The following is a 14,820-nucleotide window of genomic DNA, read 5'->3' as shown; positions in this document are numbered from 1 at the left end:
CTGTCATATGATACCCCGGAGTTCTCTAGCAGGAGCACAACATCAGATAACGCGGTGCAAGGACATGTGAAAGTGTGAGGGCGCACGGTTCGCAATTCTCCACACATGACCAACTGCCGTCGGGACCGAGGTAACTCGTCATCGCCAGCAGCTCGGCTGCTTTCATGAGACATGGCCGTAAGAACGACTTCATATTGACTGCCACCATAACTTCTGACATCCTTTCCTCTCATCTTCAGCTTTCCCATTTTCTCATTTGATATCCCGGGATCTTTGCTGATTCCCACTTGACTTGTGACACCTTGCTTGCTTGCTTGCTGCATCTATCTGAGCTTTGCACAGTCGCGACACAGCTTCAGACGCGAGCAAAGAGCCATCTCCTTCACAAGACTCCCATATACACACACATCATGACTGCGCAAGAGCTGCGATACGACGGCCAAACCGTCGTTGTAACAGGCGCTGGTGGTGGATTGGGTCGCGAGTATGCCATCTTCTATGGCAGCCGCGGCGCCAATGTCGTGGTCAACGACCTCGGCAGCAGCTTCAAGGGCGAGGGCCAGGGCTCAGCGGTATGTTCCTTTCTTTAACCCGAAACTGCTTCAGGCACATCAAGATATAATGTACCCATGGCTGACGCGAACACGATAGGCCGCAGACAAGGTCGTCGAGCAAATTCGTAGCGCAGGCGGCAAAGCTGTTGCCAACTACGACTCAGTAGAGAATGGTGAGGCGATTATCAAGACGGCCATTGATGCCTTTGGTCGTATCGACATCCTCATCAACAATGCCGGCATTCTCCGCGATATCAGCTTCAAGAACATGAAGCAGGCCGACTGGGATCTCATCTACAAAGTCCACGTTTACGGAGCATACAAGTGCGCACGTGCCGCATGGCCCTACTTCAGGAAACAAAAGTACGGACGACTTATCAGCACTGCGTCGGCTGCTGGTTTGTTTGGATCTTTTGGACAGACAAACTACTCTGGTAAGCTCAAATCCAAGCCAACACCATGATGGAGGGCTAACTCGCGCAGCTGCTAAACTTGCCCTTGTTGGCTTCACTGAGACACTTGCAAAGGAGGGTCTGAAATACAACATTCTCTGCAATGTCGTCGCCCCAATTGCCGCCAGCCGAATGACTGAGACTGTCATGCCCCCAGATGTTCTCGAGAAGATGAAGCCCGAGTGGGTTGTTCCCATTGTCGCAGTCCTTACACACAAGTCGTCCACCGAGACAGGCTCCATCTTTGAGGCTGGAGCTGGACACGTTGCTAAGCTCCGTTGGGAGCGAGCAACCGGCGCTCTGCTCAAAGCTGATGACACACTCACACCCGAGGCCCTCGCTACTAAATGGAAGGATGTTGTCGACTTTTCCAAGCCTGAGCACCCTCAGGGCCCCGCAGATGCTCTTGAGCTGCTCGAGAAGGCCAACCAACTCCCCCCCAACCCCAAGGGCGAGCCGCTTGACTTCAAGGGCAAGGTCGCTTTGGTCACTGGTGGAGGTGCTGGTCTCGGCCGCATCTACTGCCTGCAACTTGCCAAGCGCGGCGCGAAGGTTGTGGTTAATGATCTTGTTAACCCCGACACCACTGTTCAGGAGATCCAGAAGCTTGGCGGAGAGGCTGTCGGCAACAAGGCCGATGTCCAGGATGGCGAGGCTGTCATCAAAACTGCCATTGAGAAGTACGGCCGCATTGACATTCTGATCAACAATGCAGGTATCCTTCGGGACAAGGCTTTCGCAAACATGACCGATGAGCAGTGGGACATCATTCACAAGGTGCACCTCTTCGGCACCTATGCATGCACCAAGGCTGCCTGGCCTTATATGCTCAAGCAAAAGTACGGCCGCATCCTCAACACTACCTCCACCAGCGGTATCTACGGCAACTTTGGCCAGGCAAACTACGCCTCGGCCAAGTGCGGTATTCTTGGTTTCTCTAAGTCTCTCGCTCTTGAGGGCAAGAAGAACAACATCTTTGTCAACACCGTCGCCCCCAACGCGGGAACCCAGATGACCCGAACCATTATGCCCGAGGAAGTTGTCCAGGCCCTCAAGCCTGACTACAACGCTCCTCTGGTCGTTCTCCTCGTCTCTGACAAGGCTCCTGAGCCAACCGGTGGCTTGTACGAGATGGGCTCTGGCTGGTTCGCTGCTACCAGATGGCAACGCAGCGGTGGCCATGGCTTCCCAGTTGATGTTAAGCTCACTCCCGAGGCTGTCCTCGCTCAATGGCCGCGCATCACCAACTTTGATGACGGCCGTGCTGACCACCCCTTCGACAACGCCAGTGGACTCAAGTCCATCATGGCAAACATCGAGAACACTTCTAAGGGCAAGAAGGAGAAGGAGTCTGCCAAGAGCAACGAGGAGATCCTCGAGGCTCAGAAGAAGGCTTTGGCTGCCAAGTCCGAGGGTACTCCTTTCAGCTACACTGAGCGTGACGTGATTCTTTACAGTAAGTTTCTTGCACTTGAATACTATCAATTACAAAATCTAACTAGTGGCGACAGACCTCGGCGTTGGTGCCAAGCGCACCGATCTTCCATTCGTGTACGAGGGCGACGAGAACTTCCAGGTTATCCCCACCTTTGGTGTCGTTCCTCCATTCAACGCAGAAGCTCCTTTCACATTCGATGAGATTGTTCCCAACTTCGACCCCCGCATGCTTCTCCACGGCGAGCAGTATCTCGAGATCCGCAAGTTCCCCATTCCCACAGAAGCCAACCTCGTTGCTATTCCCAAGCTGGTCGAAGTTGTTGACAAGGGCGCTGCTGGACTGGTTGTATATGGCAGCGTGACCAAGGACGCGAAGACTGGAGAGGAAATCTTCTATAACGAGAGCACCGTCTTCATCCGTGGCTCCGGTAACTTCGGTGGCCCTAAGAAGGGTACTGATCGCGGCGCAGCAACCAAGGTTCACCAGCCTCCCAAGCGTGCCCCTGATACCGTTGTTGAAGAGCGCACGACTGAGGAACAGGCTGCTATCTACCGTCTCTCTGGCGACTTGAACCCTCTCCACATTGACCCTGTGTTCAGCAAAGCGGGTGGTTTCCCCACACCCATTCTGCACGGCTTGTGCAGCTTTGGTGTCTCGGGTAAGCACATTCTGCAAACATACGGACCTTTCAAGAACATCAAGGTCCGCTTTGCCGGTGTTGTGCTGCCTGGCCAGACCCTTATCACCGAGATGTGGAAGGTCGGCAACACCGTCTTGTTCCAGACCAAGGTCAAGGAGACTGGCAAGTTAGCCATTAGCGGTGCTGGTGCCGAGCTGATGGGTGGCGCGAGCAAGTTGTAAAAAAAAAAGAATGGCGAGTTGACGAAGACATTGATTTTTGTTCCAAGTAGCCCATGTTTGAATATGTAGATTTATAGCATTTAACGTTTTCAATCAAGTTTGTTCTTATTCAAATCTAGTCTTATTTTTACGTTATATGTAATAATATCTGTTGGACTTTCAAAAGATTGCAATAAATTCAATGGATGGTCAAGTCGATTCCCTGCAGTGGTTTTTCAGTCCTATGATTGAGTCGGGAACTATTGCAACTCGTATTGCAGATGAATTTAAACTTTTATTTATCTCATGTCCATTTTCAAGCCGACAATGCAGACTAGTTTGATGGAGAATCACCTCTCCTCCACAACGCATCCGCCATCTTGGCAACTTGGGTCATCTCCTTCACATCATGTACTCTAAGGATCTCAGCGCCTCCCTGTATGGCTGCCGAGACAGCCACAGCCGTGCCCCACACACGTTGTTGCGCGTTCTCGACACCAGTGATACGTCCAATGAAAGCCTTTCGGCTTGTCCCCACTAGCCAGGGTATACCCTCCAAACCAGGATACTTGCCAAGTTGATGCTGCTGGCGCAGCAATTCGAGATTCTGTTCTTGCGTCTTTGCGAATCCAATGCCTGGATCGAGGATCATGCGCCATCGTCTGACGCCTGCTTCTTCGGCTGCCCGAACGCGTTGCAGCAATTCGCGACCAACGGTTTCGACAATGCCGTCGGGGTAGCTCGTGTTCTCGCGAGAGTTCATGGTTTCTGGGGTTCCGCGCATGTGCATTAGGCACACGGTGCAGCCGAGTTTACCCATTGTAGGTAGCATTTCTGTATCCATTGCGCCTGCGCTGACGTCGTTGATCATGTTGGCGCCACCTTTGATGGCTTCTTCGGCGACGCGTGCACGGTATGTGTCGATGCTGATAGCTATATCCTTTGCCTCTGGGATTGAGCGAATGAATGTTATGGCGGGGAGGACTCGCGATAGTTCTTCCTCTGTGGAGACTTGGACTGCGCCGGGTCGGGTGGACTGGCCGCCTACGTCGATGATGGTTGCTCCACTTGCAATGTGTGCTCTGATTGTTTCAGCCAATGTTTCTTGGTCGTTGTTGTAGTTCACGCCACCATCGGAGAAAGAGTCTGGTGTGACATTGAGAATGGACATTATGCGTGTTTTTTGCTCAGTTTTGGCAGACGAGATTGGAGAGAAATCTGATGCGAGCGGCACTATTGGTACCAGTGGCGCTTCGGACTTTGGCAGTTTCGCTAGACGTTGCTGAATGGATTCCTGAAATGGGAAATTGACTTGGTTATTTTCTAGTATGAGTCTAAGAATAGTCAGCTGAGATCATTCGCACAAGTGATAGATAGCTTACTCGCTCAACGGCCGCAAGACAAATTCCCTCTCGAACATTAGGGCATGAGGAATCTGAAGCCTTTCGTTGGAGAATTCAGTCTCGCCGTACAGCAAAATATCCAGATCGATGTTCCGAGGGCCCTTGTCAATAACCTTGACACGGCCCATTCTATTCTCAACAGCTTGCAATTCATCTAGCAGCTCGATAGGCGAAAGTGAAGTCTCTATCTACCTAACTTAGTGCAGTGTTACGGTACAAAAACACGGAGGGCATACCTCGCAGACACCGTTTACAAAATTGTCCTGATCGAGAACGTACATGGCTTTACTTTCCCATAAGCTGCTCGTCCGAATGATGCGTATCTTTTCGCCCGACTCCATCTCTTTGCATGCCTGCTCAATCATGGCTGCCCTATCACCCATATTGCTCCCCAGAGCGATGAAGGCATGGCGCTTCTTAGCATGTTCGTCATTTTGCAGACTCGATATGTTTCGTTGAGCAAATTGCTGCGGCTCTCGATACTGATGCTCAAGGCCCCGGCTGGGCGCATGGCATGCAGATACGAGGGCCCGGCGTCTACTCTGCCATTGCGGAAAATTTTCCACGGCCTGACCCGATACATGTCTGCTGTAGGCTGACCATGGCCGCGATATACGGTGAATGAAGCCTTGGGATATGACCCTCGGCACCGGCATGCGCAGAGTATTGGACAACATGGTTGTCCAAGACGGAGTCGATCACAAATCAGCGTGACGACACCATGCGGGCAATGCTAGTCCCGGCCTTCCCCAGACAGCGCTAGCTCCGGATATGGCTAGCCTTCTCCGCGTGACACTTGCGCTGTGCCTCGGCTCACGGCTCGGAGACGAGCTGGAAAGGATTCATCTCCTCTCCTCCTCACCCCATAAGATCCGAGCCAACTCCTCGTCGCTTTTACCTGCGTCACCGACTGCTACAATATCTTGCTCTGTCTCGCTCTTCTTCTAGCTGTAGATACTTCCTTCACCGCAACCATGGCCGCACCACGTATGTTGCCATCGCCCCAGTGGCACAGTCCTATTTCACATGCGCCCATGGCTAACACAGGACAGAGCAAATCCGTACCAAACTCACCGACCTGCTGAAGATTCAGCATCCCGTCATTCTTGCCGGAATGAACGTGGCTGCTGGGCCCAGGCTTGCTGCCGCCGTTACCAACGCCGGAGGTCTTGGTGTCATCGGTGGTCTCGGATACACACCAGATATGCTCCGTGAGCAGATCGCTGAGCTCAAGGGATACCTGACCGACAAGAACGCGCCCTTCGGTATTGACCTGCTTCTTCCCCAGGTGGGAGGCAACGCTCGCAAGACCAAGTATGTCTCAACCATCGGGCCCACCTTTACGACGCAATAAACTGACCAGGGATAGCTACGACTACACAAAGGGCAAGTTGGGCGAGCTCGTCGATGTCATCATCGAGTCCGGCGCCAAACTCTTCGTCTCCGCTGTTGGCGTGCCACCCAAGGCTGTCGTCGAGAAGCTGCACAAGGCGGGCGTTCTATACATGAACATGATCGGACACCCCAAGCACATCCAAAAGTGCCTGGATATCGGTGTTGACATCATCTGCGCACAGGGAGGCGAGGGTGGAGGCCACACTGGAGATGTCCCCACATCCGTCTTCATCCCAGCCGCAGTCAAGATGGTTCAGGGCCACAAGTCGCCTTTGACCGGCGAGCAGGTCCAAGTCGTAGCTGCTGGCGGTGTCTACAGCGGCCAATCCCTTGCTGCTATGCTCGCCTTTGGCGCGACCGGTGTGTGGGTTGGAACACGCTTCATCCTCTGCGAGGAGGCCGGTGCGCCAAAGGTTCACCAGGAAGCCGTCCGCACTGCTGGCTGGGACGACAACATCCGCACAATCATCTTCACTGGACGACCCCTCCGTATCCGCAACAACCCATATGTCAACAACTGGGAAGAGAACAGGCAACAAGAAATCAAGGAGCTCACCAGCAAGGGCATAATACCCGTCGAGCACGATCTCGAGAAGATGGGCGACGATATCGATGATGAGACCATGGACAATGCCCGACCCTTCCTCATGGGCAAGGTTGCTGCCGTTGTCAATGAGAAGAAGACCGCTAAGGAGATTGTTGACGAGCTTGTCACTGATGCTGTCAAGGCGCTCCAGGACGGAAACTCATTGATTGTTTCCAAGCCCAAGCTTTAGGCGTTGATTTTTGTCTAAGTTCATGTTTGATCTTATTGTTTTTTGCTCTAGCATGAATACTGGATACCTGATTGTACATTTGAGAATCGGTATTTTGTAGACGTATCGAGCGCTTGTTGCGTTGTCTTTCGGGCTCTAGTAATGTCTCGCAATCACGATGGATGTTACTCTGTAAGGCTATAAAAGTCACGAAGGAAAAACAGAATGTATGATTAAGAAAACGATTGCTCAGTGCTCATGCGAGATTCATATATATGGTGAAACGAAATGTCTATCTTGAATTGCCACGTAAAGTGATGAACGAAATACTGTACACTTGAAAAGAAAATTACAATCTAAACTTCTCACGCCTTTTTCTTGGGCGATCTCACCTTTTGCTTCTCAGTGGATTGAAGCCGAAAGCTCGGCAACACAGCGCATCCAAGCACAAAAACAAGCGCATAAAACGCCGGGCGGTTCCTACACAATGCGAGCGCATGCAAGCTATACAGTATTGTCAAGAGTTGCCAGAAGAACATGTACACCCAATCGTAGGTGGCTTTGAGTTCAGAACGTGCGTATGCTGAGTAGGCATAGACGTAGTCGCTGTATGTTGGGGGCGCAAGTATATCAGCCCACTGCTCGTGTCGAGCGTCGTGAGACATGTCGCGTACATTGAGAGCCGCTGGGGACCGTTGCTCCAGCACATAACTCCATACGACGTTGAGATTGCCTTGTGAATCATACGGCTTCCCTTCGTGTATAAAACGCTCCCACTTCTTCACTGTCTCGACCGCCATATATTCCGAAACTTCAAACCACTCGTCATGTCCTTTTGTCCTGTTGGTACAAGAGCGATACCTGACCTGATAACACAAATCCATATGTATAAGCTTTTCTAGGAGATTGCAGTTTTGAATCTCTTGGGCCGACACGTGAAAAGGGTCTGGTTCAAATTTGCAACAGTTCTTGTGTTCGTCGAATCGTTCATTGTACAAGCGCTTGGTGGTGCCGATTTTCCAGACAGACCCATCACTGGTTGGATGCCGGAAAACATATATGACGCCTTTGATTCGATCGTCATCGCTCAGCTTGGTCCTGATTCGATTGCATAGTTTGGCATGTGTCAATCTGGCCGTCTCTTGTGTCTTGGGTCGGGAATAGATTTCTTCACTATCGGCTCGCTGCCCAGAAGCATGTGCAGTATTTGTGTTTGAAGTGCAAGTACGTTTCTGTGGTATGGTGGCGTCAAAGACGTCAGATGATGTATCTTGAGGTCGTTTTAAGGCTGCAGTTGATGGAGTCTGATTTGAATTGGCAGATTGAGATGGACGAGTAGGTGATTGATCTGGCGCTATCTGTGGTCCACTCTCTGAGTCTGTAGATGGGCGGCGTTTCGAGGTACGTGGTATGGACACCCTGCGTCGAGTCTCTGTAGGTGATGATCGATCTGACTTCCGCGCAGCATATGAAGGGGATGGTGAAAGTTCGCCGAAGACCATGGTAGTAGAGGACGTGTGAATTATTGATTGAAGAACAGGAATTGAATTCTGTATTTCTGCTGGATTCGCTGCTCCTGAATTCCCAGTTTAAGTAATGCTGTCAGCCTAATTTTAGGGACTGTGAAGGATTGGAAGGGGTATTTCCTTCCAGACACATGGAATATATTGGCAGATATGTGGCAGTGCTGGGGCTTGTTTCGCAGGTTTGACTGCGCATCCTTCGGAGAAAACCCTTGTCAGATTGTCACGAATGCCATTGGACACCAACGAAGTTGGGCACGAGAGAGAAAGTTGTCATGTTGGCAATATCGGAGGAACGAATGTAGGTGGGCGAAAGCTGTGGCGAGAGATTGACAAGTTGGTGACATATTTGGTGCGCATGCTCATCGTGGCTTTTACCCACACCCAGGGCAAACAATGTTTTCGCACTCAAACGTGGTAGTCAAAGAAGTAGAAGTGCAGCGGCTGAGCCCGCTCGGTGGGTTCAGCCGAAGGATTCCGTAAATGCGAGGCTCATGGCTTCAGCCCCCAGGATTAGTGCTGCGGCCCAAGTGGGAAAGGCTTCGAGTATTGGCACTGAGATGATTGGATGGTGGTGAGGGAACACTCGCGCGCTTGCAGTTCGCCCCTTAGTTGTGCAGTGCTCGCGCTTCATGAACATATTTGGTTCTACATGGAAGATGATGTGGCTGTGGCTGAGGATCCCGGTATCGTAGAGGGACTAGTAGTACTTACTGCCTGTATAGGCAGGCAGATTGCTTTCGCGACGGCTCAAGTATCACATAGAATTCGACTTGCATGAGCTGAGCGAGAATATCAGACGATGGAAGACCGGTCGCATGCCTGAGATGGAAATGATGCAAGGCTGACGGCGGGGACATGAGTCTGGGTATCCGGTGAAGCTTGACGGATCCATGAGATGTCGTTTCTTGGCCCACAATGTACCTATGCTAGGCAATTTGACGAGCTGAGACTTTTGAGAACGGCAAGTTGTTGCCGGCTCAGATTGCGGGTGGCCATAGGTGCGATTCCTCCTGCGCTCGTTGTTTAGAGAAGCACCAATAACGGGGAGATGATGATGGTGATAATAACACTTAGCCGATACGAAGCCGGTGAGACAAGATATCAGATATAAGACTTGGTCTCCCTGAGCATATCTCGTCGCCTGTAATTCTGTCCATTGGCGGAAACAATCTTGTGGCATGCTGGTAGTGCGGGAATAATTTGGGGAAATAGGTGACGTAGTCGTAGTCCTCCCAAGGCCCTGGATATGTACTTTGTTGAGCTGCCGAGATAGACAGTGCTGCGCAGCACGTAGCGGTACATGAACAGCAAAGCAAGAGGCCAATAGTCAGATCAGTTGCAATGCAGTGTCACGGTATGCGACGTATAGAAAAGCAAAGGCGTAAGAGGCGAGGCCGCGACATTAGGCTTGTGGGGGACGCTAGCCAGCCCCCAGTCCAGCCCGCGTACCTTTCGGGACTACTGTTCAACGTCCTCACCGACACCCGTCTCACTCGTGCAAGCTCTGTTCCCTGATGCCTAGCAAGCCCACCTGAATCTCTATCTTCGTGTACATGCCCGCAATCGTCCAACTAATCGATTGCAGCTTGGGCTTCAGGTGGAAGGAAGTCTTGTCCAAATAGTTGCTGTTGGATACTCATTTGAGGTGGCAACAGACAACATGGCGTCGCTCCAGACTCCAATATCCCACCAATCATTCTTTTCAGACATACCGCCAATCTCACATTGCCATCGTCTCTGGGTCAGTATCCAGAAGCTTCAACTTGATTCGACATCTACTCACCTGATCAGGATCCAAAAACTGCTAGGTTTACACCATGCGCGTTACCTTATGTTGCAACCATACCAGCCATACTTGCGGCCTTGGTCTTGCTGAGATACTCTTTAAGGGTGACAAGTCCGTACTGGCCAAGATGGACGAAACCCCTGGTACAGGAGACCCAGGAGAAAGACGATGAGTTTGAAGCCGCGTCGCCTCAGCAGCCTTTGGGTGCGACCATCTGGCTTCTCGTCATAGCGTTAATCGGTCTTACATTTCAAACTGTTCACGTATTTCTTCCGTGGCATCAGCCAATGGCCATGTATCCAGCAATCGCCTGGGTACGCACGAGTCCAGATTTTCTTGATGCATCCATGGCTAACAAGTTGCCTAGGCCATTGCAATCGCCATAATCCTGGTCGAGCAGCCGAGAACTGCGTCTTTATCATTGTTAATGCTCTTTACAGGACTCATGTTGGAGCAAATCATCATGTTATCCCACAAGCAAACCTTTTTGCCAAGCGATCTTCCGTGGGCTGTTCCACCTGCAGCAGCGTTCCTGGCAATCATCATTATCCTTAACATGCCGTTGCGGGACCCAATGCTGCCTAGATATGATATCAGTGCCGTCCATGACACACCAACTATCACACTACGCACTCCGGAAGATAACTTGACCCCTTGGCAATACATGACTGTGTCATGGATGGAGCCTTTGATAAAAAAGGGTAAAACTCGAGAAATGGAAGACAGTGATATATGGGACCTCGGCTGGGAATTCAAACACGCGCGATTGCATGATGCATTTGGGGCGCTCGAAGGGTCAGTCACGAAGAAAGTCTTTGTCGCAAATGGCATGGACCTGCTGCGCACCACATTCTTAAACGTAGTGCGCTTATGTGCAAGTAAGTCTTACACCTCATCTTGTCTTTGTGCCCTCAATCTAACAACGGAAGCTCTGCTCACACCCGTCTTCCTTCAACGCCTCCTTGCCTCCATGGAACATCGTCACAATCGCGCGACGATTACGTATGCTTGTGTGATTTTAGTATTGCGCTTGACCTCTGCGCAACTTAATGTCTTCAATTTGTGGTACCAAAGGCGCGCTTATGAGAGATGCAGAGGCGAACTCATTACAATGCTTTATGAGAAGACCCTGAATCGCAAGATATTAGGCGCCAAACAAGACGGGAAAGACGAACAGACTAATGGCAACAGCATTGGCGAAGTACACGAAGAGATCAATGGTGAAACTCACACAACCCGTGAAGAGTCCAAAACTGCTTTCAAACATTGGAAGGAGACCCTACTTGCTTCCTTTCGATCGGCTTTCAGGAAAAAAACCAAAAATGCCCTAAAGGAGGATAACGACCCTGCATCGATGGGAAAGATACTGAACTTAATGCGAAGCGATGCTTACGAGATAGCGCAGCGTTTCTGGGAATTCTCAGACATCATCACTAAACCCACTGGCGCAATTTTTGCAATCATACTCATATGGCGCATGTTGGGCTGGGCATGTCTGCTGGGCATACTTGCCTTGGGTGTGTCCCAACTCTTGAACATTGTCATTGCTCGCCTACAAGTTCACTTTGAGAAGAAGCGTCGATCAGCCACAGACGAGAAGATTCAACGAACAAGCCAGTTTATCGAGTCGATTCGACACCTTCGTTGGTACGGATGGCAGGATGCATGGCTCGATGGCGTTCTAGAGTCACGTCAGAAGGAGCTGCATTTGCGTGTCGCAAACATCTTCTTTGTGACCTCACTTGCCTTCATCCTACGGTTTGGTTCCGGACTATTCCCTGCTGTGGCCTTTTATGCTTTCACCAAGTTGGCGGGACAAGATTTGCGTATCGACCTCATTTTCCCTGCCATTGAGCTGTTCAATCAGTTGGAAAGTTATCTCCGTGCCTTGCCCCAGTTGATAACAACCCTTCTCAATGCGTACGTTGCGATGGGTCGCATCGAAGAATTTATGGCAGAACCCAATAAGGAAGAGACTCATGTGACAGCTGAGGGCTCCACTGAGCTTAGTACGCATCAAGCATCATTTGCTTGGCCAGGCGTGGACCACAACGTGCTCTCCGAGATTACCCTGTCCTTTCCTCCTGGACTGACTGTCATCTATGGAGAAGTAGCCGCAGGGAAAACTGCGCTATTGCAAGCATTGCTTGGAGAGCTGGACACTACGGCCGGCGAACTCATACGCCCTGACCAGATGGTTGCGTACTGTGCTCAAACCCCGTGGCTTCAGAGCATGAGCATTCGTGATAACATTCTTTTTTCATATCCATTTGAAGAGATGCGCTACAAGCAAACATTGGAAGCTTGTGCCCTCTTACCTGATATGGCGGAGCTGAAGCACGGTGATCTATCGAACATTGGCGAGAATGGTATTGGCTTGTCTGGTGGACAAAAGGCTCGCGTAGCACTAGCCAGGGCAGTATACAGCAACGCAAAAGTATTGTTACTGGATGACCCTTTGTCGGCTCTTGACCATCAAACGGCTGAGTTCATTGTTGCCAAGTTGCTGGCCGGGCCATTGCTCAATGGAAGAACGACCATTCTGGTTACACATCGGACGGAGCTCTGCCATGGTATCGCGAAGCAATGGGTTCAACTGGAACACGGTCGCGCAACGATTCACGAACCTACCCAGGCTGAAGATAACGATGCGTTGAAGCGGACGCAGACCACTGAAACGGAATCCGAGGAGGACGCAAAGAAGCGTGAAGAAGAACAATCGGCAGCAGTTCCAGACAAGTTCATCGAAGACGAGCATCGTGCAAAAGGTGGTGTCAAGTGGAGCGTGTACTGGCGCTACGTCAAAGCAGGCACACTCCGATGGTGGTCTGTGGCAATTTTCGTTATGGCAGCTTTTCGCGTTCTCGACGTTGGTCAAACATGGTTTATGAAATCCTGGGGTGAAAGTTACGACGATGTGGAGCATCACGGAATCTTTGATTTTCTGCCACCCGCAACTGAAAATGTCGATCCTTGGCTCTGGACGTTCTTCATGTTCGTGTCTGGAACTGCTATACTCTTTTGGTGGACAAATCTCATCATGTTTGGAGTTGGATACCACGCTGCAAAAACCATCTTCAGGGAAACTTTGGAGCGTGTGGCTCATGCGACCTTCCGATTCTACGATGTTACTCCAGTGGGAAGATTGATGAACAGATTGACAAGTGATATGAATACTATCGACGGCGATCTGAGCAGTGCATTCATCACATTTGCATGGCAGATTATCGGCTGGATGAGTTGCATTGTCATTATTTTGTCCTCTACGCCAGCTTTCTTAGCTTTCGGGGTCCTACTCTGCTGTGGATTTGTGTATTATTTTTTCCGATTTTTGCCCACATCGCAGAGTTTGAGGCGGCTCGAGGTAAGTCTGGTTGTAAAGCAGCACTAGTCTGATTCGGCATGCTAATCTGAGGTAGATGGTATCGCTTTCTCCTTTGATGAGCAACTTTGGCGCCCTTGTCGAAGGGCTTACTACCGTGCGGGCTTTCAAGGCACAACATCGCTTCCAAGCTCGTGTCATTGAAGTCGTCGACAACTTTCAGAAGAATGACCATTTCTACTGGTCTCTACAAGCATGGCTAGCTCTACGCTTTAGTGTCATGTCGGCTAGCTTTACACTAATTATGACGCTCATTGCTGTGTATACTGGCATCAGTCCCGGACTTACTGCTTTTGTGCTGATCACGGCTGGCAAGTTTGTGCTTCATACGGAATGGATGTGCAGAATCTACGGAAACCTGGAAATGGACTTTACGAGTGTCGAACGTGTGGTGGAGCTTCTCGACATTGAGAGGGAAGCGCCTGGTGTTGTCGAGCCGCCTGCACACTGGCCGACATATAGCGGTGATATTGAGTTCGAGGACGTGACGATTCGTTATGCAGAGAACCTCGAACCAGCACTCCAGAACATCACACTCAAGATTCCCGCAGGATCCAACACGGCAGTTATTGGGCGCACAGGCTCTGGCAAATCGACTCTGGCTCTTAGTCTGTTGGCTACTATTGCGGCCGAGAATGGCAGAATCCTCATCGATGGCATTGACATCGCGACAGTTAAAAAGCAGGCACTCCGTAGTCGCGTCACATTTCTAGCGCAGGAGCCTGTGCTCTTTCCTGGAACTATGCGCAAGAACTTGGACCCCTTATCGGAATATTCTGATGCATCATGTGTCTCAGTACTGGAGAAGATTGGCGGAGAACAGTACTCGTGGACGCTGAGCACAAGCATAGAGGGAGGGGGCAAAGGACTATCGCAAGGACAACGGCAGCTCGTGGGGCTGGCCAGGGCGATGCTCAGGAGATCACCAATTCTGATCATGGATGAGGCGACAGCGAGCATCGACTTTGAGACTGCGCAGCGCATCCAGAGCGTGTTGAGAGAGGAGATGAGGAGCAGTACGGTGATTACGATTGCGCATCGTCTGGAAGCGGTCAAGGCGGCAGACTACTGTGTGGTGCTTGGAAATGGGCGACTGGTGAAGGCGGGCAGGGCCGAGGACATGCTGAGAGAGGGAAGTGAGTTCCAGGCGATGCTTGCATAGTAGACTGCGACAAGGAGGCGTGGTGTGGTGAGTACACAGTAAGCGCTTGGAGTAGTCCGGCATCCGGCATCCGGGGTGAGGCTTGCGTGGCACCGCCACAAATTGCGTTGGCAGGCGCAAGGATGCG

At 51.0% G+C, this 14,820-nt stretch overlaps 6 protein-coding genes across 6 annotated transcripts; 3 read left to right on the top strand and 3 right to left on the bottom strand.

Annotated features, from left to right (window-relative positions):
• Window positions 1–410: 410 nt before the first annotated feature.
• On the top strand, window positions 411–3,305 carry COCVIDRAFT_108640 (hypothetical protein; the record flags this gene model as incomplete). Its single annotated transcript, XM_014697571.1, has 4 exons — window positions 411–572; window positions 652–988; window positions 1,038–2,462; window positions 2,518–3,305. The coding sequence occupies 4 exons, from the start codon at window positions 411–413 to the stop codon at window positions 3,303–3,305; spliced, it is 2,712 nt and encodes a 903-aa protein (XP_014553057.1).
• Window positions 3,306–3,618: 313 nt separating this feature from the next.
• Window positions 3,619–5,052, bottom strand: COCVIDRAFT_40845 (hypothetical protein; the record flags this gene model as incomplete). Its single annotated transcript, XM_014697570.1, has 3 exons — window positions 3,619–4,618; window positions 4,667–4,875; window positions 4,924–5,052. The coding sequence occupies 3 exons, from the start codon at window positions 5,050–5,052 to the stop codon at window positions 3,619–3,621; spliced, it is 1,338 nt and encodes a 445-aa protein (XP_014553056.1).
• A 609-nt stretch (window positions 5,053–5,661) lies between these two features.
• On the top strand, window positions 5,662–6,858 carry COCVIDRAFT_18972 (hypothetical protein; the record flags this gene model as incomplete). The annotated part of the gene is made up of 3 exons (XM_014697551.1): window positions 5,662–5,674; window positions 5,740–6,001; window positions 6,057–6,858. 3 exons carry the CDS (start codon window positions 5,662–5,664, stop codon window positions 6,856–6,858), a joined length of 1,077 nt encoding a protein of 358 aa, XP_014553037.1.
• A 353-nt stretch (window positions 6,859–7,211) lies between these two features.
• On the bottom strand, window positions 7,212–7,985 carry COCVIDRAFT_77142 (hypothetical protein; the record flags this gene model as incomplete). The annotated part of the gene is made up of 1 exon (XM_014697569.1): window positions 7,212–7,985. A coding segment is annotated over one exon (774 nt), but the record flags the coding sequence as incomplete, so codon positions are not given.
• A 1,479-nt stretch (window positions 7,986–9,464) lies between these two features.
• Window positions 9,465–9,665, bottom strand: COCVIDRAFT_108680 (hypothetical protein; the record flags this gene model as incomplete). The annotated part of the gene is made up of 1 exon (XM_014697568.1): window positions 9,465–9,665. The coding sequence occupies one exon, from the start codon at window positions 9,663–9,665 to the stop codon at window positions 9,465–9,467; it is 201 nt and encodes a 66-aa protein (XP_014553054.1).
• A 358-nt stretch (window positions 9,666–10,023) lies between these two features.
• On the top strand, window positions 10,024–14,693 carry COCVIDRAFT_108670 (hypothetical protein; the record flags this gene model as incomplete). Its single annotated transcript, XM_014697567.1, has 5 exons — window positions 10,024–10,108; window positions 10,213–10,463; window positions 10,517–11,027; window positions 11,079–13,513; window positions 13,569–14,693. 5 exons carry the CDS (start codon window positions 10,024–10,026, stop codon window positions 14,691–14,693), a joined length of 4,407 nt encoding a protein of 1,468 aa, XP_014553053.1.
• Between the last annotated feature and the right edge of the window lie 127 nt (window positions 14,694–14,820).

The sequence above is a fragment of the Bipolaris victoriae genome, assembly GCF_000527765.1.
Source record: "Bipolaris victoriae FI3 unplaced genomic scaffold scaffold_95, whole genome shotgun sequence".
In the NCBI taxonomy this organism is placed as follows: Eukaryota; Fungi; Ascomycota; class Dothideomycetes; order Pleosporales; family Pleosporaceae; genus Bipolaris; species Bipolaris victoriae.
Note: the sequence above shows the minus strand (reverse complement) of the source record. Positions and strands in the feature narration are given on the sequence as shown.